The 27,406-nt window shown below is 38.8% G+C and overlaps 1 protein-coding gene across 3 annotated transcripts in view; it reads left to right on the top strand.

Annotated features, from left to right (window-relative positions):
- The window catches only part of kif13bb (kinesin family member 13Bb), a 44,830-nt gene continuing 17,424 nt past the window's right edge, over window positions 1-27,406 (top strand). For 2 of the 3 annotated variants that reach the window (XM_067418203.1, XM_067418201.1), the window contains exons 1-22: window positions 1-115; window positions 205-364; window positions 660-747; window positions 5,513-5,606; window positions 9,858-9,870; window positions 10,032-10,092; window positions 10,496-10,588; window positions 12,258-12,438; window positions 16,493-16,580; window positions 16,668-16,802; window positions 17,715-17,827; window positions 18,337-18,448; window positions 18,791-19,003; window positions 19,090-19,200; window positions 20,739-20,873; window positions 21,051-21,181; window positions 21,714-21,800; window positions 22,046-22,230; window positions 23,963-24,194; window positions 24,698-24,860; window positions 26,380-26,526; window positions 27,130-27,279. In XM_067418203.1, the coding sequence (XP_067274304.1) occupies window positions 675-747; window positions 5,513-5,606; window positions 9,858-9,870; window positions 10,032-10,092; window positions 10,496-10,588; window positions 12,258-12,438; window positions 16,493-16,580; window positions 16,668-16,802; window positions 17,715-17,827; window positions 18,337-18,448; window positions 18,791-19,003; window positions 19,090-19,200; window positions 20,739-20,873; window positions 21,051-21,181; window positions 21,714-21,800; window positions 22,046-22,230; window positions 23,963-24,194; window positions 24,698-24,860; window positions 26,380-26,526; window positions 27,130-27,279 (2,517 nt within the window). In that variant the 5' untranslated portion in view covers window positions 1-115; window positions 205-364; window positions 660-674. The remainder of the gene's footprint in view (window positions 116-204; window positions 365-659; window positions 748-5,512; window positions 5,607-9,857; window positions 9,871-10,031; window positions 10,093-10,495; window positions 10,589-12,257; window positions 12,439-16,492; window positions 16,581-16,667; window positions 16,803-17,714; window positions 17,828-18,336; window positions 18,449-18,790; window positions 19,004-19,089; window positions 19,201-20,738; window positions 20,874-21,050; window positions 21,182-21,713; window positions 21,801-22,045; window positions 22,231-23,962; window positions 24,195-24,697; window positions 24,861-26,379; window positions 26,527-27,129; window positions 27,280-27,406) is intronic. The other variant, XM_067418202.1, reaches the window with a different exon arrangement.

The raw sequence follows: 27,406 nt of genomic DNA, 5'->3' as shown, positions 1-27,406 counted from the left end.
GTTTGACTGACGGTGCCGCTCTACCTGCTCGTTCGGTTTACGGTCCGCCGTCAGTCCCGTATGTGCGTGATTCACCTGCTCAAACGCTCCCGAAGATCCGCTGAAGTTTTACACGGTAAGATGGCCGAGATTTCAGGAAATGAAACAGTTGGATTTATCGCTGCTTCACTTGAATAAACTCAAGGATTGATGTTTGTCCCGTAGGTGTGTCTGGAAGTGTTGTATTATTCCTGTCTGGTTGAGTAACGTTAAGTGTGTTTGTTCTGGTCCTTTAACGTTAATCTTTAACGATTCCACATGATCTCTGCTGGAATGACACACACGGCTACATAACATAACGAGCACTCACACTCTCCGTGAACAGGTACAACTATGTTTTACTGTAATGTAACGACTTTTAAATATGTGACAACTTCTTGGAGTGCATTCATAAATTTGTTATTTCGGACTTTTAATTGTAAAAATAAAAAAACTCAAACAATTAAAAGACTGTTACAAAGTTCAATTTGTAATGTTCAGAGCTGTATGACAAATAAATGAAGGTTATAATTTGTAATATTGAGTTTGAATAATTGGTTGACACTTAAAGCTGCATGTTTGTTCCATAGAGTTACTGCTCATAATTGAATGAAATATTAACACAGGAACTCTTGTGACAGGTGCAGAAGATCTTCATGATGGAGGACGGTGTTGTGAATGAGTCTAATGTGAAAGTGGCTGTCCGGGTGCGTCCCATGAACAGGAGAGGTGAGTGTGAACCGTCACACCATGTGTGTGTTTAATGTTTAGAGAATTTGTTTATTTCTGATCATCATCTGCAACCCTTATTTTGTTTATGATCCTCATTTATGTAAGCAAACCTTCTTATGTGGGTGAGTGACGAATGAGTTTGTGCAGATGATGAACATTTACATTGTATTGAATTTACACTTCGAGCAGAGAGAACCATTATGCTCACTGAAGACCTGTGGGCGGTTGCATAAACTGCTTAGACTAGTCTTAAAAGTTAGTCATCAATTTTTTTATTCTTCAAGAATGGTATAACTCAGGCGCATTAAATCGGCATAAATTGAATTGGAAAGTTGGTCAAACTAGTTTTTAAGACAGCCTTAAAGGAACTGTATGTATTAGAATTTCAATTAAATCATAAAATGGCCCTGATTTGTCACTATACATACATTAGGAAATCATGTTCATTTCGAATACTTCTATCACTGACAACAGTAGTCCGGCCAGGATATTGTCATTTAAAAGTTGTTGTTCAGCCCTAAACTGATGTTGATGTTGACATGTTGTGTTTTGGCCTGAAGCTCCGCCCTCCACCAATCGACCAATCACAAAGTCAGTAGTGTTTCGGAATCCGGGTTGCCAGATCTGCTCTAGTTACCACAGCTGCTGCTCAAGCCTGCAGCACTATGGAGAGAAAACAGTATCAAAACCTTCCACAAATGTACGTGAGAGATCCACATTCGCGTGTTCCAATCCACAAATGCACGCGAGAGATCCACATGCGCACGCTCCAATTCACAAATGCACGCGAGAGATCCACACACACAAAGCAATCCACAAATGCACGCGAGAGATCCACACACACAAAGCAATCCACAAATGCACGCGAGAGATCCACACACACAAAGCAATCCACAAATGCACGCGAGAGATCCACACACACATTTAATTATGTGTAAATTACACACCTGTAATTTAATGCACAGTAAATCACAAGTCTTTTGCATTGGTGTTCTTCTTAGAATGCCCCTGAATATGCGCTTTTGTACCTGTGGAATGTTTTGAGACTGTCGTTCCGTGGCCTTGATTCACAAATGCACAGAAGCCTATCCGTATCTGTCCCAAAGATGCGATACAGTGTTCTTCCTCCAGAGGGCGCTTACCGGCCTTCGAACTGAATTTTCCAAAGGGCTAAATTCATTTTGTTTTCTGACTTGGTGAGACAACTGAAGTCTAAACATTTTTCACTAAATATCTTATACATAAATACAAATATAGAAAACAAACCTTTTTTTATTCTTCAACATGAGATCAGAAAATATATAGCCTATTAAAAAAAAAACATTCGGATAACAGGAAAAGCTAAAACGCTTAACGTGAAAAACGCTTAACGTGAAAAACGCTTAGCGTGGCTTAATGCACTAAGACTGTTAAAAACACACCAAACTCAGGAAATATCATAGCCCAGAATATGAACGCAACGCGTTTTATTACACGTTAAACGTTTTTCTCCCATAGAAAACCATTATAAGAAAATGCTTAACGTGGCTTAATGCACTAAGACAGTGTTAAAAACACACCAAACACCAAAAGGAAATATCATATTAATACTGTCTTAGTGCATTAAGCCACGTAAGCGTTTCCATGGTTTTCTATGGGAGAAAAACGCTTAACGTGGCTTAATGCACTAAGACAGTGTTAAAAACACACCAAACACCAAAAGGAAATATCATATTAATACTGTCTTAGTGCATTAAGCCACGTAAGCGTTTCCATGGTTTTCTATGGGAGAAAAACGCTTAACGTGTAATAAATCGCGTTGCGTTCATATTCTGGGCTCACCTGATTTTTTGTGCATAGTATACTTCATTAATATGATATTTCCTGAGTTTGGTGTGTTTTTAACAATGCACGTAGTGCATTAAGCCACGTTAAGCATTTTCTTATAATGGTTTTCTATGGGAGAAAAACGTTTAACGTGTAATAAAACGCGTTGCGTTCATATTCTGGGCTATGATATTTCCTGAGTTTGGTGTGTTTTTAACAGTCTTAGTGCATTAAGCCACGTTAAGCGTTTTTCACGATAAGCGTTTTAGCTGTGGAAAATCAGCCGGTAAATCGCATGCAACCCATAGCAACGCGCTATGGCAACACTTACACCGACTGATAAGAAAAAATAAACAGACATTTTTCGACTTTTGAGCCATTCATTAATATTGTACACATTGTCATGTTATTATAAGTCAAATTTATTTTGTTTTATTGACCAAAAATATTATCATTGATATTTGTCTGAGAGGGGCACTTTTGATTTATTTTGAAAAAGGGCTAGGGCTCGAACACCCAAAGCTCCCCCCTCTGCACGTGCCTGCCCTGTTCAGTCTCACACTTGGCACAGCACTTGCGATAGTACTTAGCCTAGTAATGACCAACAGTTACAGAAATCATTTTAAAGACTTAAAAGCTTTCCTGTTATCCGAATGTTTTTTTTTTAATAGGCTATATATTTTCTGATCTCATGTTGAAGTATAAAAAAAGGTTTGTTTTCTATATTTGTATTTATGTATAAGATATTTAGTGAAAAATGTTTAGACTTCAGTTGTCTCACCAAGTCAGAAAACAAAATGAATTTAGCCCTTTGGAAGATTCAGTTCGAAGGCCGGTAAGCGCCCTCTGGAGGAAGAACACTGTATCGCATCTTTGGGACAGATACGGATAGGCTTCTGTGCATTTGTGAATCAAGGCCACGGAACGACAGTCTCAAAACATTCCACAGGTACAAAAGCGCATATTCAGGGGCATTCTAAGAAGAACACCAATGCAATAGACTTGTGATTTACTGTGCATTAAATTACAGGTGTGTAATTTACACATAATTAAATGTGTGTGTGGATCTCTCGCGTGCATTTGTGGATTGCTTTGTGTGTGTGGATCTCTCGCGTGCATTTGTGGATCGGTGCGCGCGCATGTGGATCTCTCGCGTGCATTTGTGGATTGCTTTGTGTGTGAGGATCTCTCGCATGCATTTGTGGATTGCTTTGTGTGTGTGGATCTCTCGCGTGCATTTGTGGATTGGTACACGCGAAGGTGGATCTCTCACGTACATTTGTGGAAGGTTTAGATACTGTTTTCTCTCCATACAGCACCCCTCTCAGAATCTGAAGCTTTCGCGGCTCGATTCGCGCCTCGATCGATAAAATTACACTTCAAATACCCCCCCCCCCCAAAAAAAAAGTTAGTTTATGTCACTGAAGGCAGTTATCATCACAATGATTTAATTTCAAGTGTTTGTTTTTAAAATAAGTTTAGTTTTACTTAGTTATGTGATGTTATAAAAACGGGGGGTGTGACGTCATGATTGACAGCTGAGATCGACGTCTTCTCTAAGTGAAGTTGTCACTGAGTCACTAACTGACTTTTTTCAGGATTTTTGGGAGCAGATTGGAGCTTTAGCTTTAATTTCTACATTTCCATAACTGTTTATTTCACACCAACATAATTAATTGTTCTGCATCTGTGAGAGTGTGGGCGGGCTTTTGATATCGCAGCTGTACTTCCTGCTCTACTTTCTGCTCTCAACTGCACAACTCCGGTCCCGAAATCACCACTGCGCAGACTCGGTCCCAAGATGTCAGCGCCGTGCAGGCCGTCTGAAAGCTTCAACTCTGGCAAGCGGAAACGGATGATGTGGAGTCGTCCATATTTTTTTACGGTCTATGCTGCAGCTACAAACGTTCCTGCTGATCCTGTAGCCAATCTGGCAACCTCGAGTTAGGGGGCAGGGGGAGAGGGGGTACGCCGCTCTACAGTAATTTGAAAGTGATTGCAGTACCAGTTTTAGTGACAATCTTACATACACTGCCTTTAAATGGATATTTCACCGCACCCCCCTCCAAGAAAAAACGTGTCATGAAAATTGTCATCACTCACCGGTCATTCGGTCAAAATGAAGATCACAAATGAAGATTATTGATGAAATCTGAGATCTTTCTGTCCATCCATCGACTGCATTACTCAACTACTACTTCATAAAGTTCATAAAGAGATTGTAAATCAAATGAGGTTCATGCTCGTGTTATGCAGCACGTTTGAGCTTCAGCGAGAACCAATGGGGTTCATTCTCGTGTTACGCAAAATGCTGGAGCTTCAGCGAGAACCAATGAGGTTTGTTCTTTCTTTTTTGCCTACTTGCATAGTAGGAAAGAATGTGATTTCGGATGCATCTAGGGTTGTGACGGTGGCAGTTTTTTACCACGGCGTTGGTAATGGACCAACTTTCAGCGGTGGTTGGGGGAGGGCGGGTACGCACATACGTTAATTTTATGTTTTCATGGCTGTGAGGTAACATTTAATTGCGAACCTATTATTTGTTTTGTAAATAAAGCATTGTGCTTCACTCCTGTCATAATATTCACGTAAAACAGCATTCACGTACAAAAAAAAAAATTGTTTGGCTGACCACCATCACAGCCATAGATGCAGCCATTTGACACACTTTTTTGGATATTCATAAGAGAGTCTGTTTAGGGTCACAGTTGAGTCATAAATTCTGTGCCGCTGTTGAATTCTCCTGGGAACTATTCCTTTGGCATGATCACATGCATCTCGTAATAATAAACGACCCCATGCAAACACAATTGGATAAAACACAGGCAACATCTCTTTAAAGGCTGAGTTTTTGTCAGGACTTCACTGAAAAACAACATGAAACCACATCCACACATAATTCTCACAATTATTTTTACCAGTTTCTGATTGATTGTTTTTAATGTGCATTTTACAGAACGAGACTTAAAGACAAAATGTGTTGTGGACATGGAAGGAAACCAGACCGTCCTTCACCCATCCAGTGGAAACCTGGGAAAGGGCGACAGCAGGTAAACGTGTGTGTGTTTGTGTGTGTGTGTGTGTGTGTGTGTGTGTTTGGTGAACACACAGTATGATAACATTTGTAGATTTTTTCACTTTTGCTGCTCTTGTTAGATGACTAAATCTAAATCTAGTCTTGACAAGCATCAAACTATTTGACAGTATTAACTAGATCTGAACATGTGAGTGCTGTTTGCCTGTGTAAAACTGTCCGTCACAGTGCTGGGGTGTTCTGGGTCATTTTTAGGTCATGCTGGGTGGTTGCTTTTTTTGCTCACCAGGTGAAATCATGAGTCACAGAATCTTTATAGCAGATCAGACTTTCTGTTTCAGCCGGATTCTGCCTCTCTCTCATTGACATTTTCTTTCTTTCTCTACATTCCTCCTCTCCTCTGACCTTCAGTGTCCATAGAAACTAGTGAAGGTTCATTGCCAGGTCAAGGGTAACCCTGGATACTCACCAAAAACCCAAGAAGCTGAATTACTCATGTCTCATTGGGTCTTTCAGGCAACTTAAAACAATGCTACACAATGTGTGATGCCCGCTTCATGTGTGTTGCATTTGGCCAGCACCACACAGCTAGATAAATAATATTTTAGTAACTTCCTATGAACACAACTAGGCGTTTTAGAAAAGGAAACTTTTAATCTTAGCTTGTCTAAGTCTTAACTCAGGGTTTACAACAAAAAAGTCTTAAGTTGTGTGTTCCTCCTTCCTTCCTCAGGATGAGTTGCTAAAGTTTTCTGAGTGCTTGCTGATACACTGTAAAAATTTATTTAGAAAAAAAGTTACCTGGTTGCCTTAATTTTGAGTTCATTGAAATTAAAATTTTTAGTTAATACAATTAAAAAAAATTGAGATTCGACAACCTTTATTAAAATATTATAAAAATATTTTGTAAGCATATTGGGTAATTGTGTGTGTTTTATTTCTGATGACGCAGTGAAACATGCCAAATCATGCTATTTTCATGATTTATCAAATTTTTTATGTGGTTCAGATAAAATAATATTTTGAGTTTCTATTTATTAAACAAATTTCCTTCATTGTATCAACTAAAAAAATTTATTTCAATAAACTCAACATTTTAAGGCAACCAGGTTACTTACTTTTTTAAGATAAACCAACAAAAACACAGTTTTTTACAGTGTATGGTTTCTACTGTGTTGCTTTGTTTTTAAGCTGTTCTGGGGTTTGCCAGGCGGTTACTAGTGTGTTATGGTATTGGTAAATGTTAAGATGTCATGGGTGGATTTTAGGGCATAATGTGGTTGTCAAGTCGTTCTGGGTGGTTGCTATGGTGTTGCTAAGATTTCCTGAGTGGTTTCTATGGTGTTGTGGTTCTTAAGGTGTGTGTCCAAAATCACATACTGTTTAGTAGGTACTACATTTACTTTAAAATTTACTTTGCGATCACAAAAAAACTGTCATGTGACCTAAGGCATCAGTTGTGTCTCTTGACTGTCATTTACAAATACTTTCCTGTGGCCTCATGGGGTAGTAAAGTGTCCATCGGATGCGCACTAGGTCATCCAGGTACTTTTCACTTACTGTTTTATGAATACTATGAATTTGTACACTCTACTCAACTCTATATAGTATGTAAGTTCTACCAAAGTAGGTATATTGGACTCGGACTAGGTGTTCTGGGCAGTTGTTAAGGTGTTGATATGTATAGTTGTATGGTTTGTACAGAAGGTGTTCTAGTTGTTTTTTCTTACAAAGGTGTACTCAGTGGTTTCTAGGTCTTTTAAGTGATTGTTCTTATGTTCTGGGTGGTTGCTAGGGTGTTTCTAAGCAGTTGCTAAGGTATTCTGGGTAGTTTGTTGGGAATTACATGATTATTAGGGTGTTCTAGTTGGTTGTTGCAAAGATGCTCTCTGATTTCTAGGTCATTAGTGGTTGTCATTGTGTTCTGGTGGTTGGTAGGGTGTTTCCAAGCAGTTGTTAAGGTATTCAAGGTGTTTTTTAAGGGGATTACATGATTATTAGGGTGTTCTAGATCAGTGGTTCCCAAACCTGTCCTGGAGGACCACCAGCCCTGCACATTTTGCATGTTTCCCTCATCACACACACCTGATCCAACTCTTCAGCTCATTAGTAGAGATGGCAAGACCTAAGGTGGGTGTGTCTGATGAGGGAGACATACAAAATGTGCAAGGCTGGTGGTTTGGGAACCGCTGTTCTAGATGGTTGTTTGGCAGTTTTTAAGGTGTTCTAGGTGGTTTGTAGCTCATTAAGTGGTTATAAATGTGTTCTGGGTGTTTGCTAGGGTATTGCTAAGGTAATCTGTGTTTTCTCTTGGGAATTATGCTATCGAATTTTGCCTATTGTTATTCTCAGAGGTTGTTAGGTAGCCGCTAAGGTTTTTTTTTTGGGGGGGGGGGGGGGTACTAGAGTGTTTCTCTAAAGTTTTCTTTTCTTTTTTTTTTTTTATACTGACGTTTTGGTCCATGCATATGTTGCATGCATCAGTTTTTGACAGTGTCAGGTATCTTTGCTCCATTATCACAAAGAGGAGTTTGTTGGTTTTGGAGCAGAACATTCATCAGTCACCAGTGTTTCATTTCACAGTCACTGATCCAGCGGTTTATCTGTCCTTCAACTGAAATCAGCTCTCGGTTTTGTGTTTGTCATCTGTCAGCATGCATCAAGCTATTATATTAAAGACCAGACAGTTGTCAGCTTTTCTCTTTCCTTCTGTCCTTCTCCATGTCTCCTCTCTCCCACTCCTTCTCCTGGTCTCTTGACACAAAGGGTGTGTTTGTAATCCACGAGCCTTTCCCAGAGATCTGGCCGTCTTCCAGGTTACCTGAGTCTCCTCAGTCCTGTCCTGCCTTTCTCAGTTTCTGAGCGGGGATCTAGTCTTGTTTGAGACTGCTGAACCGTCTCTGCCGTGACTTGCAGTGTTGGCGTGCAAACAGGTTTTACAGGCTTGTGCAAGAAAGTTTGCTCTAATTCCATAATGATCCCTGACAGCAAATTTGTATTTTCATGAAGTACAAGTAGAGACAGCACACTTATGCAGATACTGTTTGTCATGTAAATTATATCAGGGTGGTTTTAATTAAAGTAAAACTTGAGATGAAGGAGATTCAAAGAGTTAAATATTCATTGTGTAATTCTCACACACTGTTCAGCTTGTCCTCGCATATTGCACATAATCAGAGTGTGAATTACACAATGGCCTTCAGGGGGTTCAGAGAGTCGGGATGGGGGTATGTACGTACACACACAAACACACACACACACACACACACACACACACACACACACACACACACACACACACACACACACACACACACACACACTTAGACACATGCGCACATACTCGCTCACACAAATACTCAGATGCACCACGCACGCACACCCTCACTCATTCTCACACACACACACACACACACACAATCTTACATAAACACACAAATGCACACTCAGACATACATTTGCTCACACTCACACGCACACTCTCACACAAACACACAGATATGTGCGCACACAAACACACACACATCTGACACACACAATCTTACATAAACACACACACAGATTCACACACAAATAAATTCTCACATGAATGCACTCTGTCATACAAATACACACACACACATACACACACTCACTTTTTATCACACTCACTCACGTTTTATATTGTAAAGATGTGTAAAATGTTTTTGAAAGAAGTCTCTTTTGCTCTTAAGGCTGCATTTATTTGATGCAAATACTGATTATAAAAAATATTTCACAATATTAGTTTTTGCATCAAATAAATTAGTAAAATATAATGTATTCCTGTGATCAAAGCTGAATTTTCAGCACCATTACTTCATTCTTCAGTGTCACATGATCCTTCACTAATCATTCTAATATGATGATTTAATGCTTAAGAAACATTTCTTATTATTATCAATGTTGAAGCTTTTTGCAACACTAGAAACAATTTGGTGTAGGATTTACTTTGAAATGATTTAGACTGAAATTGCTAGTCAATTTTGCAAATAATTATTAAGAAACGGTGAGTAACACATTGATTTAAATGTGAAATATTGATGTAGAAAGGCTGCATTTTTTTGTATTTTCTTCTAAAATGGGACTCCAGTAATGTTTGTTTTATTTACAACTTAAAATATTTTATTATTACTATTTAGATTTTACTCATCAATTCTTTATTTGTATTTTCTGTGTGTTGGGTGAGTGTGTGCATATCTAATATTAATGTTTTGTTTGTTTTTCTTCTGTCTTTTTGTGAATACAGAAACAAACCAAAGGTGAGTCATTTCTGCATTAATGCTTTTGGTCATTTTATCATGAGAAAAGTGTTTAACTTAACAACGTTCGACTGGATTTGGAAAGTCATTACTCGTGATGAACATTTAGACGGCTCATTTCAAGATTGTGATTTTTAGACATTCGTGACGTCTCGTTTCAGGTTTTCGCATACGATTATTGCTTCTGGTCTATGGATGAGGCTGAAGCGACCAAGTTTGCAGGTCTGTTGACATTAAAAATAATTCATTTCACTATGATGACCATTCCCACTATGGAAACTTCACTATATGTTTATAGTGCAGTGATATGAGCCATCAGCCATCATTTATGATGACAATAGAAACAAGACATCAATATTCCCTGCATGTGTTTCCTTGTGAACTGTTCTGAAGAAAAGACAAACCTGTAAAACTACTTTATCAAATCTGCTGTTCAGCTGCGGTTTATCAGCGCTAAAATTTGTTCAGGGTTCAAGACAAGTTAAGCACTAAAAGAAGTTGCTGCATTTAGCTTTGTAACAGGCGCAATAAACCTTTGAAGGTCTATTGAAGGTTTCTGCAGTATCTTCAGTTGATTAAGTGATGTATGATGCCAATTTTTCTCAATATTTTGTAATTTCTAAAGGTCAGGATGTGGTGTTTCAGTGTCTTGGAGAGAGTCTTCTGGACAGCGCTTTTCTTGGATACAACGCCTGTATATTTGCATATGGGCAAACAGGTACAGTTAGGAAAGCTATCTATGCAAAAAAGTATTTTCAGTCTCCATGAAAGGTTTAAGCTGGCCTGTGCATCAAACAAAACAATACAACTAATTTAACCCTGTAAAGCCTGACATATAATTAATAGTTTTATAATTTATTGTACTTTTAGACTGTTTAAAAACATCTAAATGTTTTACATGTATGTTTTATGTTGTGTATCAAATTTGATACATTGGGCTTTTAAAGCTCTTATAATATGTATAATATGGAGCTCATACTGGAGAAGCCCAAATTGAGCAAAAACATGCAATTTAATGCAGATTTTGATATAGTCAAAAAGATGATTCTGATAGCTTGTCTTTATAACAGTATAACAGACTACTTGCATAAAGTCTTATAAACATCAGCTCTCTATCTGCCAATAATATGTCTTACCAAGATGATATTTAAATGCTTACTTTTATGATTAAAGCGATTAAAACATAATGCAATGCCATGCAATGATGATTGAGAGATGACCAAATAAACCTTCCTCGAAAGCCTGATAGATCATAATTTATCCATTTTAACATAAATGGAAAATGATATATGGATAATTAAGTAAACATAAACAAGTAAACAGACGTTGCTTCAGTCCAGTAAGTGTTCATCTAGAAATATTTCTGACAATATAAAAATAATTCTTAATTTTACCTTATGAAAATCAGTGAAGATTTCATAGCAAAACGACATATGAACCACAACCTGAAGGGGGACATTTTTACAGTTATAGCCTACTAAAAGCTTTTTACTTAAGAAAAAACAGATAACCTGTAGTAAAGTGTACAACAAGTTTGTCTGCAAAGTTTTCATCATGTTGATCATTTAGAGGTCTTAGGAATGTATTTATCAAATGTGATGCAGTTTGCTTTTTAGGGTTCAACAAAAACCTGGCGTGCTTCTCAATATCCCTCCACGTTTCCTCGCTCCTCCGTCCTCCATCCTATGACCAGGAAACCGATGAAGCTCAGCCATCTTGTAGGAGATCTCTATTCTCTAATCGCACCACGAGGATGGAGGAGTGAGGAGGCTTCCTGAGGAGTCGTGAGTAAGGACACACAGGTCTATCCTTTGCGGAAGTGTTTTATCAACTAAACGTGACATGCATTAATTCTCCTCCCCCTTCACATATTGCCACAGTTTATTCATTATTATTGTTAACATGTTCGAGACATAAATATTTCTCAAATAAAAACACCTGACAGTTGCAGAATTATATCAAAGCACAAGAAAACGAAAAAAAAAAAAATCGAAACCAATACTGTACAATGAATAAAAAGCAGTTAATAACTGGAATCCGTTGTTAGTAATAACTGGTAATATTAATTAAAATCTGGACAAATGTGGTATTTTGTGGAAGTTGAAGCTTACAATATAAATAATTATCTCTAATGTTCAAGAATCCCGACTAAATCCAGCAGTGTAGGGTCATCATTAATTGACGACGCTTTGAAGCGACGTTAAAGGGAGCGAGGATATATCATTTCACTCCATCCTCGCATCCTTCCCTCGCATCCTAAAGGGGTGGAGCTAAAGCGTGAGGAAAGGAAGCTAGGAAAGGAAACAAGGATTCACAAATAAGAATTGGGAAGCACCTCAATCTCTGATTGGTTCACGCTCTTTCCTCTTTGTCTTGATTGGCTGCAGGCTCAGGAAAGTCCTACACTATGATGGGAACGTCCGAGCAGCCGGGTCTGACCCCGCGTCTGTGCAGTTCTCTGTTTGAGCGCACCGTACAGGAGCAGAGGGAGGGCGAGAGCTTCACTGTGGAGGTCTCATACATGGAGATCTACAACGAGAAGGTCCGAGACCTTCTAGATCCCAAAGGGTGAGGATGATAAAAAACACGCACATCATTTTTCAATTAAACTGCAACTTTGCAGATTTTCAACTCACTTTGTATTGTGCGTGCTGCCAATCCTCTTCAACGAATCCGAGACCTAGACTCTTGCAAGAAACCAAAATACAAAAGTTGTTCCTCCAGTGTCAAATCCTGCGTATTCGCTGGCTCACCTTGTGTTCCAGCCTGCCAACAGCCACTGAAATAATCACTCGTTATTGCACAGTTCTGTTCAGACGTGGCTCGGCTGGGAAATCAAGTCAACTTTATTTATATGCAGATTGTTTAAAAGCAGCTTCACAGTGTTAAACAGGACAATATTGAAACAAAATTTGATTCGGCTGTACAGTCGTTCTGGAGAAAACAGTGATGTTATCAGCTCATTTCAATTTATTATATAGCGGCAATGTGTGCAGATCATTAATATAGTTGATAGTTAATTTAGTAATTCGTTTTATTTGGATATTTAGTTGAAAACTTAGATCGAAATTTGAGTGTCCCTAACTGAGCAAGCCAATCCAAAGGCGACTGTGCTGTGCTATCCAATTCATAGTTTTTGTGGAGCTTTGGAGGGCAAAACTGCTATAGAACTGCAGCATAAGCCTGTCAAATTTCCATCTTAAAACAAAAATATATGAACACGATGCACGTTTTGGGCACTTGATGATCCATATACAGCACCTGCTGCAGTATTTTTATCACTAAAAACAGCGGGACGGCTTTAAAACACTTAACGTGAAAAACACTAGGGTGAGTCGCACCAATAATGGTTCAATTAAGCAAAGTTTAAAGGGGGGTTGAAATGCTGTTTCATGCATGCTGAGCTTTTTACACTTTTAAAGACTTGGATTCCCATCCTAAACATAGACAAAGTTTCAAAAACTAATGTTGGACGTTTGATGGAGTATTTCTGTGTTAAAAATACTCCTTCCGGTTTCTCACAAGTTTCGGAGAGTTTTTTTCGAGTATGGCTCGGCTTGACGTTAATAGACTGGAAGGTCCTTGTATGGGCCGTACGGGCTCTTCTCCCGGTAGGGTGGGTGCGCGCGTGACTAGAGCGAGAGAGCAAATGCACGCCCATAAACACTGCTCTCAGCTGCAGATCCAGTCGTCCGTGAACACTTACGTCAGTTATAGTCCGCGCCGCGCTCCACTTCATTTCTCCACTTTGACATTATGCGACTTCAACGCTTCAGCACAGCATTCCGGGAAGGCAGCGCTGCATTTGAACCGATTTGAACGCAGAAATGCTTCAGTCGCATCGCAAAGTGGATCTCCACACTCCAAGAAGTGTGTTTTTGACGGAGCGGTCCCAGCGATAAAGGTTCGGTCCTGCTTTGGAAGCAGCCGGTGAGTAAAACTGCTTCAAATGTCTGTGCTGTTGGCTATCGGCGTGTGAGTAAACATCAGTAAACGACGCGATCGCGTGCTTCGTCATTCAAATGCGCTAACAGACTTCATTGCCGTTCTATGTATAACGTTAATCTAGTCTGACGTGCAAAACCATTTTGCTTGCTACTGCTAAGGTTAAGTCGCATACAATAGTCCATAAACCGAATCATGTCCTCATAAACTGCGAGTAAACACACACAAATGTTGACAGACCACTAAATACAGTCCATACCACAGAGACGGACGTCCTGCTATTGCTGTTTCTATTTCAGCCTCCGAATTAGATTCTGGATCATATCTATTAGCTGAGATCGATAGCAAGGGTCTCTCCAAGCTTGAGGACGTCACCGCTTTGTTCGCGATCGTAATTCTTTAGCTCCGCCCACACGATACGCCTCAAGGTGCTCTGTTTTTTCGGAAAGACTCTGTACAGCCCATATTTCTTTTACAAATATAATTAAACTAAAGACTTTTCGGAGATATGAAGGATGCAATACTACTCTATAGGTACTCAAGATTGACATGAGATTGACTGAAACTGAGTGTTTCACCCCCCCTTTAACGCTAATTTGGGGTTTGTTGATATGGGTTTTATTTTAAATCGAGTTGTTGCACCACTTAATTTTAAACACAGATTAATTACACAGTAAAACCGTAATTATTGAGCTGATCAATAAGCAGAAGGAGGGTGAACCGACGACAGGCTAAAGAATCCTTATTAGTGCAACCCACCCTTATAGTGCTGTAATGTACTAAAGCAGTGAAATTAAAAGATTTAAATCAGTTTACACCTTTTTTATGATGCATACTGTATACAGTATACAGGTGAGCAGGGTTTTGATGGGAAATGATTGCTTAATGAGAAACCTTGTGTTGCATCAATATTGTGTTCACCTGGTATGCAACATCAGTAAGGTGTATATTGAATTTGGTATTATAATATCACGGTCTTACTGCGTTAATACTGACTACAAACCTGGTAAAAATGACTTGCGAGCAATGAAGGAAAGCCTTGTTTTGCCCTCCAGGTGGGCATTCTTTTAAGTGTGTGACGTCACGTGAAAACTATGAATAGGAGCAGACTGGCTGTGGCCTTGGAAAGCAACATTCCCAGTGCATTATGGGTGTTGACGTCTTTCTACCTATTTGACAAAAGCCATTTTCATCTGTTTTCTTTAGGTAGCACAGATTTTTTCAAATGGGCCTTTTTACTTCATGGGCAGCCAATTGTTAAAGGGGGGGTGAAATGCTGTTTCAAGCATACTGAGCTTTTTACACTGTTAAAGACTTGTTTCAAGTTTCAAACACTAAGTTGGACGTTTGATGTGTCAAAAATACTCCTTCCGGTTTCTCACAAGTTTCGGAGAGTTTTTTTCGAGTATGGGTCGGCTTGACGTCGACAGGGCGGAAGGTCCTTGTATGGGCCGTATGGGCTCTTCTCCCGGTAGGGTGCGCGCGCGTGACTAGAGCAAGAGAGGAAATGCACGCCCCAAAAACACTCTCTCAGGTGCAGATCCACTCATCTGCGCAGCGCTCCACTTTATTCCTATGGGTGACGTCAAACGGCTTTAATGCGCCCGCACAGCATTCCAGGAAGGCAGCGCTGCATTTGAACCGATTTGAAATGACAAGAAGCGTCACAACAGTGGATCTCCACGGTCACTGCTGTCACAGGACTTCACGAAATCAACAAGAAGTGTGTTTTTGACGGAGCGGTCCCAGCGATAAAGGTTCACGGTCGTGCTTTGGAAGCAGGCGGTGAGTAAAACTGCTTCAAATGTCTGTGTTGTTGGCTATCGTCGCGTAAGTAAAGTAAGTAAACATCAGTAAACAACACGATCGTGTATAACGTTAGTTAATTTATCAATGGAGCATGCGATGTATGGTGTGTGCTTAAATACATGTGTTTAGCTGACTAATTTGTCAGTTTGTTTATTGTAAAAACACCCCAAACATAAAGCTAGGCTAGGGGAGGTTCTCACAAAGCGTGCTTCTTCATTCAAATGCACTAACGTTACTCCATTGTTTTTTTTATACACTATCTGACGTGCAAAACCACTTTGCTTGCTACTGCTAATGTTTAGTCGCATACAATAGTCCATAAACCAAATCATGTTATCATATACCACGAGTAAACAAACGCAAGTGTTGACAGGCCACTAAATACAGTCCATACCACAGAGACGGACGTCCTGCTGCTGCTGTTTCTCCTGTTCGATTTATTTCATCTTCTGGATCTGATTCTGGATCATATATGTATTAGTTGAATCTGATTGATAGCCATGGTTTATTTAGGGTAACGTTTTCTTTTCCACGCATGACGATGTCAGCTTTCAAAAGCTCTCGTGCTGTAGCTCCGTGCTTGTCATTCTTTAGCTCCGCCCACACGATACGCCTCTAGCCGCTCGTTTTTTTCCGGAAAGACTCGGTACAGCCTATATTTCTTTTATTAATATAATAAAACTAAAGACTTTTCGGAGATATGAAGGATGCAATACTACTCTATAGGTACTCAAGATTGACATGAGATTGACTGAAACTGAGTGTTTCACCCTCCCCTTTAATATGCTCCACTCTAATTTTGTATTGTGTACTGCAAATATTGTTGGCTCTTGAGAAGTTGCTGTAATGTTCCTCTCGTTTCTCTCAGGAGCCGGCAAGCGCTGAGGGTGCGGGAGCATAATGTGTTGGGTCCATATGTAGATGGTCTGTCCCGTCTTGCTGTGGCCAGTTACAAGGTTCTTCCAACAGCTTTGTGTATTTCCAGTCTAATGCTCTCAGTGCTAAAGCAGTATGTTTGTGAATGTCCTCCTTTTGTTTTACAGGACATCGAGTCTCTGATGTCGGAGGGGAATAAATCCCGCACTGTGGCGGCCACAAACATGAATGAAGAGAGCAGCCGGTCACACGCCGTCTTCAAAATCATTCTAACGCACACGCTCAGAGACCTAAAGACAGGGGTGAGATGAAGATCTCTGTCTTCATATTAAAGGGGCAGTAAGAGATTTCTGAGAAACACTGTTGAAAGTACATAATGTCACAACAAACGTGTGTTTGTTTGGGTTTTTTAAATATCTACAGTGTTTCTCAGAAATCGCTCACTGCACCTTTAAACCCTTTTAATGAAAGGGGAAGTGTCATTTTAGCATCACTAGGGGCACTAAATGAAATTGAGCAAATAGATATTTATATTTTCTAAAGAAATGTTTACGCATCTCACAATAAATAAATAAAAACTATTTTTTGTAATTCAGTTTGGTTTAACTAGTAATGCAGAAATCACACACTGTAGCTTTAAAGCAGGGTTATTATCATTAGCTAAAATCATTTAAAAAAAACTTTGTTACTTGAAAGAAAATAAACTGAAATAAAATAAAGTATAAAACTTTAAAAAGTTTAAAGCTTTTGTTAAAAAAGCTTTTTGTCAAAACTTGAGCTTATTTCAGCTAGTTGCCAAAGGACCATTTATCCTTTAATTTAGTTCATTTCATTAACTATAACTCAAATAAAAAAAATTGTAAACAATATATAGACATGGGGGGAAATCTTGTAAAATGACAAAACCACAATAAAATTACTAAACCTTTTAGTTCATTAAAATAATAAAAACTGTTTCAAAATATGAATAAAACGATAGTATTTCAAAGATACTAAAACATTGCTTTAAAGTCAGCATGAAATCAAATTTGACCCTATTTATTTTCTTAATGCATGTTACTAGTCTTGTTGTATTTATTTATTTTTAATAGTCGTTTCATTTGGAGATGCATCACGACATGTTAGTAGATTTGTTGCAACTTCCATTTCATGTTGACTTAAAAGAAAAGACAGATTGGCTGTATGATCGTCATAGATGTGAATGTGTATTTCAGACGAGTGGAGAGAAGGTGAGTAAACTCAGTCTGGTGGATCTGGCCGGCAGTGAAAGAGCAGATAAAACCGGAGCTGGAGGAGAACGACTCAAAGAAGGCAGCAACATTAACAGGTCAAACTCACACACACCTTGGGTTTTCATGTTTTATGGGGACTTTCCATAGACATAATGGTTTTTATACTGTACAAACTATATTCTATTCCCTAACCCTACCTATCACAGAAAACACATTTTTACATTTTCAAAAAACTTCACTCTGTATGATTTACAAGCTGTTTTCCTCACGAGGGGCCAAAAATGTCCCCACAAGGTCAAGGATTTCGGATATTGTCATCTTTGTGGGCACATTTTGTCCCAATCGCGTAGGAAACCACACGCACATGGTTGTTTTGTATCATGTTGGGGTATTTTGCCATTCATAAATAAATAATTTGGCCATTTAGACACTGACCATGTTAGATAAATATTTAAAGCAAGCATATATTTCAATTACTTTTAATTAATTGAATTATTTATTTTAAAATGCATTTATTTTATCCCTTCATCTTTTCAGGTTTCAAACTAACACAGTCATTCACACATATTCTTTTTTTGTTTTTTGTTATAATGTGTGTGTTCAGGTCTCTCACGACTCTCGGACTAGTGATTTCGGCGCTGGCGGAGCAGGGCGCAGGGAAAAACAAGAGTAAATTTGTTCCTTACAGAGACTCGGTGCTCACGTGGTTACTGAAGGTGACGATAAGCGTTGTTTTAACACTACACACCTTGTAAGGAACTAATTATTACCGGTACTCTTCTAGGGGTAGTTTGGAATGAAGATTTTGTCATTATTTTCTCACTCATATCAAGTCATTTAGTTCCTGTATGCTGTTATTTTTTCTGTGAAACACAAAAGACGACGCTTAGTCATGCAGCTCTTTTTAAATACAATGTTAATATTTGCTGTCAAGATCCAAAAAGTACAGAAAAAAAAACAATGCCACTATTTGAGTTGCTGTTATGGAAAATAAGCCATTGATTTGTCTTGGTTTCATCACAACTCTCTGATGTAATTTCCTTTTTTTTGCATGCCAGGACAGTTTAGGCGGCAACAGTCGTACAGCTATGGTTGCCACGATTAGTCCAGCGGCCGATAACTACGACGAGACTCTGTCCACGCTACGGTACGCCGACCGGGCCAAAAGAATCGTTAATCACGCTGTGGTTAACGAAGATCCGAACGCCAGAATCATCCGAGAGCTGAGAGAAGAGGTGGAGAAACTGCGCAGTCAGCTGACCGAGGCTGAGGTACTACACACCAACACCTGTCTGCTGTGTATACGAGATTCAACATGATAGCATGTTCAACCGTGTGTTTTTCTGTGTGTGTAAAGTCAATGAAAGCTCCTGAGCTCAAGGAGAGACTAGAAGAGTCAGAGAAGCTGATCCAGGAGATGATGGTGAGCTGGGAGGAGAAACTCAGGAAGACGGAGGACATCGCACAGGTATTAAACACACTGAGATCACGTTAACTATGTTTGCATCCAAAGTTGCGAATTTAAAGGGGTACTTCAGCGCTGGGAAGATGAATCTGTATTTAAACTGGGTCATCAATGCAGTAGAAATGTGAAATTATTTTTGAATTTGGTGTCTTCTAGACTGAGAAAAGATAGAAAATGTATTTTTGTCCCATGGGGATGAAAGACTACAATTCCCAGAATGCTTCGCTGCCCTGTGAGGCCATTCCCAACGCCACCAACGTCATTACTGTGACTGAGTTAGAGAAGACACTACAATTAAATACTAAACGTGTCTGTTCAATATAATGAGTGAGTCACCGCGCGAGTATCACAGCACTGCAGGAGTGATGAGAGCTGAGGTAATCGCGACTACACTCGCGGCATACATTCAAATTGAGCGAGTTCAGTTTGGCGTGTTTCAGTTCATGCCTTTGCAAGCTTAACTTTCATAGAAATGAATTTGAGAAGTTAAAAGACTTACATTGCACACCATAGCTCCGTTTAAATGAGTGCCTGCCAGCTGAGCTCTCCCTGCAAGCTGAGTGTAATCTCCATCCCCCATGCGCGGATTCAAAACATGCGTGAATAGCTCCCTCTGCTGGCTGTAGTCTTTAGCCTCTGGGCAAACATTCCTCCTATGATGCAAAAATCGTCAATTTGCATCATAGGAGGAATTTTTCCAGAAATAAAATGCATAAATCTCTTGTCTCAGGGAGATATGAGGGGGGAAAGCACAATAATTTGAATATACTCCAGGGTTTCTACTGATACAAAGCCATATGCTAATCGCTGAAGTAACCCTTTAACGTGTGCAAAATTGGAATATCACGTAAAACATTTGTGAATTAAGTGCCATTTCCATCCAATGAGAGAACACGAAGAGGAGAAAATTGTCACTTTCTGATCAACTGGCGCTAAATATCAAAAAGAAGAAAAATGGAAGTTGATGAAGTAGGAGAAGCCACTGTATACAATCATTTTGTATATAATTAATGACTTGCTATATTAATGATTTGCATAGTTAGAGTGTTATATTGGTTTTGGAGATTGATGTGTAAGACATTTCTGGGAGGTCATTATACTGGACTACTTTGACGATAGACTTTGCTTAGGCATTTCAGATGCTGAGCGACGAGATAGATCCGGTGGTTTGTCCACTTATGCCGTCCCATCACAGTCACATGACTTTTTTTTTGATGTTTCCATTGTAGTTTATCTAAGACTCAATTTTAGAAAAGTTTATCTGACTCAATTAAGCATATATGGTTTTTTTAATACGATATCCCAAAATGCGCATACAAATAATTTGATTGAAACATAGCTATTGAAAATGGGGATTTAGTGCATCGTATATCGAGATATCACGATATAAAAATGCAACAATATGAATCATTGATGTAAACTATATGATTTGCGATATAGTTAGTTTTATCCAAGGCTCAGCTTACTGTATTTATAAGGTATAATTCATTCAGATAAAACCTCTCTTCTGTCCTCTGAATTGATTATTTTTGGTTCTTTAGGAGCGGCAGAAGCAGCTGGAAAGTTTGGGAATTTCTCTGCAGTCATCTGGGATCCGAGTCATTGATGATAAATGTTTCCTGGTCAATCTGAACGCAGACCCCGCCCTCAACGAGCTGCTTGTGTATTACTTAAAGGTACAGACACGAGTTAAATTAATGTTACCTTCTCATTTCATAACAATTCACACATACAGTATATACTAATACATGCATGTATAAATGGTTGATTCACTATCAGCTGTTTTGGTGAAGCTTGTTTGAGTCGTATTTCCATTTGTGTGTGTGTGTTTGTGTCTGTCTGTCTATGTACAGGAACACACTCGTGTGGGTTCTGCGGACTCTCAGGACATTCAGTTGTGTGGTTTGGCGATTCAGCCGGAGCATTGTGTCATAGATATCACACTAGAGTCGGGAGTCACGCTCACCCCGAAGAGAAACGCCCGGTAAACACACACACACACACACACACACACACACACACACACACACACACACACACACACACACACACACACACACACACACACACAGGTTTAGGCATGTGGAGAATTATGAGCAATGCAGTGTGTTTTCTAAAATTATAATTTATGTATAAAATTACAAATAGAACTAAACTAAAGCCATGAAATGAAAATATATGTTGACTGAAAAAAAAAAGTATTCTATTTCAGCTGGTTGCCAAAGCAACATTTATTTTGTTCATTTATTTTAAATGTAATGTATTTAATAGTAAAATGACAAACTATAGAATATAACTACATAGATAGAATTTATAAAGTTAAAGTATATATAATAAATGTCTATACAGTGTCTAAACTATTGCATAAGCTCTAAATGAGACACATGCCCATATGAGGTGATTGTAACATTTTTTTTTAATATTCATATGGATCAGTCTGTCTCTGCTCTATAGTTAGTTATGGCAAGTAAGAATGTGTACATGTGATAATGCATGTACTGTGTGTCTCTGTGCAGCACGTGTGTGAATGGAGCTGTCATCTCGTCTCCTGTCCTGCTGCATCATGGGGATCGAATCCTCTGGGGAAACAACCACTTCTTCAGGTCAGTGAGACACATTTACACTCAGGTCACTTATGGTCAAGTACGGGTTCAGGGTTTAATTGTGTTTCTGATCAGATGATATATACTGTTGTAATAAAAACTTTGATTACAATCTCAAAGACGGCATTTTATATGAGTCCTCTTCTTAAATGATCTTTGGAAGAAAAAATAATAATAATAATTTTCCCAAAACCTGTGTAAAAGTGTGTCCTGACTCCTGTGTGTCTTCTCTTTGTATCTCTCAGGATCAGCGTGTCTAACATGTACCGTGTTGGTGTGGAGGATGAGGAGGGGTGTATGACGAAGGCTGGTCTTCAGCCTGAGTGTCTAGATGTGGATGTAGACCGTCTCAGTCATGGCTCCAGTGACACCAGCTTCAGTTTTGAGTCTGCACAGACAGAAGTCATGATGAAAGCGCTGGGAAACAACGGTGAGGGACTCCTCACATTACAGACAAACTGTAACAATCAATATTAGCTGTTTTAAAGGGAGATTCTGTGCTGCTTTAAAGCTCCACTGTGTGATATTTTCCCCCATCTAGCGGTGAAAAGGTATATGACCATCCAGTGAATATTAGTTTCTGTTCCTCTCAATTCTGATTTCGTTTTAACTCCTACGGTGGCCGATTTAGTCCAAGATTAACATGGGAATCCCCCTCTTCACATTCGACACGGTGCCATTGTGTGTTAAAACGCGAAAGGCGAAGCTTGAATTTACGGGTATGTCCCTCTTTGGCTAATGTACTTTCAAGATGGAGGAGCAACATGTCATCCGGCATTCGAACCCCTCGCCCGTATGTATTTTCAATGGCATATTATAAACTTACGAGAATACTTTATTACTTGAAAGAAGTAAATATACATTAATGAGCACATATATTTTTGAAAGAACTAAGTGTTTTTAGCTAAAAATAAACTAAAAAAGTTACACAGTGTAGCTTTAACTATTACAAACCATTAAAAAACGCTTTGACACGCAAGTTAAAGTCAGCATGAAACATAAGGTGGGGGAAACAAATGTGCAAAGATAAACTATTTATAATAAATACTAGAGAAATCTCTATTTTGATTTCATGGTAACTTTAACTGTAATGGTACTACATTTAAATGTAATGACAGCATTGTACTAGTATTCTTCCATTAATGTTATAGTTTACTTTTTTTTCTCCTTTTTTTATTACCATGCCAAAGACGTTTTAGGGAGCATCACATCTACCTTAAAATCAAATCAGATTGAATAAACACTCAATTTCATGCCTAGATGAAATTGTGTAGAAATCATAAAGATATTTAATATATTTAAATTATAATTCAAATTAAATGTATTATTGTATTCATTCTAAATAACCCAATGGTTATAAGTAAATGCAGCTAATCAAAATAACATTATATATCAATATATTTATTATATCATTTTTTTTTTATTTTATTAATTTTTAAATATTAAATTATTTTAATATTACATTTTCTGATAATTTACTCGCCCCCATGCCATCCAAGATGTTCATGTCTTTCTTCATTCAGAAATAAACAATTTTTTTGGAGGAACCCATTCCAGGATTTTTCTACATATAATGGACTTCAATAGCAACCAAAATGTTGAAGGTCCAAATCAAAGCAGTTTCAGAAGAAGGGCATCAGAGGCTCTGCACCATCCCAGATAAGGAATAGGGTCTGATCTAGCCAAACCATCCGCCATTTTCTTAAAACATATATTGCTAATCTTTGCACTGCTCACTTCGGAAAGGTCACACTAGATGTAGGCAGAAGTACCGCCCCCGTGTTTACGAAGCACTCGTGCGACGACTTATACACACATCCTTTAGCAAAAAAAAGGTTACACTGATATTACTTTAGTTACTCGTGTAATATTGCTTAACTATATCATGAGATAAATGTGAGAACTCATACAGGGCATTTTTGCCCTCATATCTTGAATTTTACGGTCATTGTAACTGTACTCTATAGGGTTCATCACACAGTGAGTTGTTGTCCTGCTTCATGTTTGTCATCAATGAACTGTATGAAATATAAGATATATGTAGGTCTGGGGCGGGTCAAGTGCGCTAATAATTTGAATGCTTTATTTTTCCCCATAGCTAATTAATTAAATGAACATGTTAAATCAACAGCCCTAATATATGAAATGTCTGTATCTCTCAGACCCGATGCAGTCAGTGCTTCATTCTCTGGAGCGCAGACATGAGGAGGAGAAGCGTTCGGCTCTGGAGCGTCAGCGGCTGATGTATGAGCAGGAGCTGCAGCAGCTGCGCAGTCGTCTGTCGTCAGAGCTGCAGGCGCCGGGCTCTCATCCGCAGCTCCACCGCAGCAGCGAGAATCTGGACGTGTGCTCGGCCTCCTCACAGAACCGACTGCGCCAGTGGAGCGAGGAGAGGTGAGGGCCGCGAGCAAAGACTTTACCTCAATGCGTTTAGACCTGTATTCAATTCAATTCAGTTTATTAGAGGATAACCCCTTGAGATGGAACATCTCGTTTTCGAGAGGGTCCTCAAAATAACATCAAACAATTACACACTCACACATAAAGCTCTTCGACACAATCAACCACCCCAATGGTCCACACCATATTCATATAAATATTATAAATAGTATAAAATAATATCAAAATCTAAATATTACAGGAGAGAACCATATTTGAGAACACCGTATTTGATGAAGTCACCACAACAAACAAACAAATATATATATATATAACCGAAGTATACGTTCATGTACAAGAAGAAATAAAAAAATTAAAAAAATGTCATATCATATACTAGGGAACATTTACATTGGTCACAGGATTGTAAAAAAGTTAACTGAGCTGACTTAACCTAAAGCACGGAAAGCATTTGTTATGTGTTTGTGTACTACATCTTATGCATCATGTGGTCTCAGGGAGGCTTTGATGAGCCGAAGTCTGCGGAAGCTCAGAGAACAGATCGTGAAGGCCAATCTGCTGGTGCAGGAAGCTGGATTCATCTCTGAAGAGCTCAACAAGAAGACCGAATATAAAGTCACACTGCAGATTCCTGCTGCCAACCTCAATGCCAACCGCAAGGTCAGGACAGGCACTCGATGGACCCTATTTTAACGATCTGAGCTCATGGTCTTAAGCTCACGGCGCAGGTGTACTCAGGGCATGTCCGCATCCACTTTTGCTAGTTAAATAAGGAGAAAAATGGTCGGCACGCTAAGTGCATGATCTAAATGGGTTGTCCCTTGTCTCTTAATGAGTCTTGGGCGTAACGTGCAATAAACCAATCAGTCTCTCATCTCTCATTCCCTTTAAATGCCAGTTGCACTCACACCATTAAGGATTCGCTTTTTACATGGAGGTTTTTTTGTGAGTGGAAAGACTGAATGCTGCTTCTTCCTATATTTTTCATATTTTAAAGCTACACTGTGTAACTTTTTTTAGTTTATTCTTAGCTAAAAACACTTAGTTCTCTCAAAAATGTGCTCATTAATGTATATTTCTTTCTTTCTAGTAATAAAGTATTCTAGTAAGTTTATAATATGCCATTGAAAATACATACGGGTGAGGGGTTCGAATGCTGGTCGCCATGTTGCTCCTTCATCATGAAGGTACATTAGCCAAAGAGGGACATACCCGTAAATTCAATCGTCGCCTTTCGCGCTTTAACACTGTCACTTTTTGCGTTTTAAATCGGCCACCGTAGGAGTTAAAACAAAATCAGAATTGAGAGGAACAGAAACTATTATTCCCTAGACGGTCATATACCTTTACGCCGCTAGATGGGGGAAAATATCACACAGTGTAGCTTTAAAAATGTGTGTGTGCTGCTTCTCGTCCCTGTGTGTGTAATAAGCAGAGTGTGCGCACATTGTGCACTGCCCTATTGGCTCATATTACTAACGCACTCTTTTAATAACACAAAAAATACTGCACTTTTGACTTTAGAGCAGGTTTGTTTTGGTCAGTGGCCGTTTTTTACTTCAGTTCCTTGCTAATGCTCCTGCACACACCTAATTTTCAGCACGCCCATAGATGAACGGATGGAGCGAGTACATTTGCTACTTAATGTGGAGCTGGAAATGATAACTGCATTGGGCTGAAACTAGCAAACAACACATGCATCACATTGCGTTGGTTGTATAATATGGCCCTGTGTGTGCATGGGATTTATTGTTGAAGCATTTATCCAGAGTTACATTTTTCTTTAGTTTAATAATTATTAATGTTTCAGTGGTGTCATATTAGTGAACCATTTAAATGAAATTTTTATGATTTAGTCATAACGCATTCATAAATCACTCAACTCTTAGGAAATTATGACATATTTGTATGGAAGCTTGTATATTGTGTGATATAAAGTCAAAATTTTAATACATTTTTACATTTTGAAACATTTGATCAGCTCGCTATGGTTCTTGTAGAGTTTATTCTTTGTAAACAGGTTAGGTTAGGTTTGTGGAAATTCACTGAAAAGCCATAGAAAGTGGTTCAGGGAATGATTTGGATTCACATTGCTATTGTACTAACAGAGGAGCGTGTTGAATTCTGGGTTAGGGGGAAAGTGCTGCATTAATACAGATTGATGTTCTCGTTCCTGCAGCGGGACACGGTTCAGAGTGAGCCGGCGGTGGAGGTGAGGAGGAAGGGCAAAGGGAAGCAGATCTGGGCCATGGAGAAGATGGAGAACCGGCTGGTGGACATGAGAGAGCTCTACCAGGAGTGGAAAGACTATGACGAGGACAATTCTGTATGTCAAATCACATCAGAGCTTTATTCCAGCTACTAGGACACAACTTGGTGTGCATCATTGACAAGAAATTGCACATAAATTAGTTAATTTTTTACTTTATCTTCTGAACACAATGTCCAAACTTGGACATTCTGAGGACACACACCAAGTTTTGTCAGGTTCTGCCCATAGGGGTCTTTAAAACTGGGTGCGTGGGGGGGAAGACTAACCATATAATCTATGTAGCTGAAAATTGGTATGCATCAATATTAGTATGCATGCTTTTTAAAAATATCACTCAGACAAATATTACTGTCATATTAATACAGTTTATTTATTATTATTATTAATATTATATATATATATATATATTTTAAAACATTCAGTCTGAAATTAAAAGTGTTTAATCTCCATAATTTTGAGGCTATTAAATCTGAAAGTATAATTATAAAATATCTAGTAAAATCAACTGCCCATTCTAACTCATAACAATGCTAAAATAACTATCATTTTTGTTCATCCATGTTGGTGAATGGATGTTGCGTTTTAATGGAGATATTAAATCTTCATGAATGAAGTATGCTTAAACGTGTTCATCTCATCCTTATTGTCTGTGCTCAGGTCATGCGTTCCTACTTCAAGCGTGCCGATCCGTTCTTCGACGAGCAGGAGAATCACAGTCTGATCGGTGTGGCGAACATCTTCCTGTCCTGTCTGCTGTACGACGCCAAGCTGCAGTACGCAGTACCCATCATCAACCAGAAGGGGGAGGCATGTACACAACTGATTCTTTGACATTTTGTTTAGAAAAAACCTGTAAAGCTGCTGAAGGAGAGATTTCTGACTCAGACTCACTGCCTTTAAAGATATGGATTATAATCGAAATCTACAGAAGCAA

The sequence above is a fragment of the Pseudorasbora parva genome, chromosome 15, assembly GCF_024679245.1.
Source record: "Pseudorasbora parva isolate DD20220531a chromosome 15, ASM2467924v1, whole genome shotgun sequence".
Classification (NCBI taxonomy): Eukaryota; Metazoa; Chordata; class Actinopteri; order Cypriniformes; family Gobionidae; genus Pseudorasbora; species Pseudorasbora parva.
The sequence above is the reverse complement of the archived record's forward strand: the minus strand, read 5'-3'. Positions and strand labels throughout refer to the sequence as shown.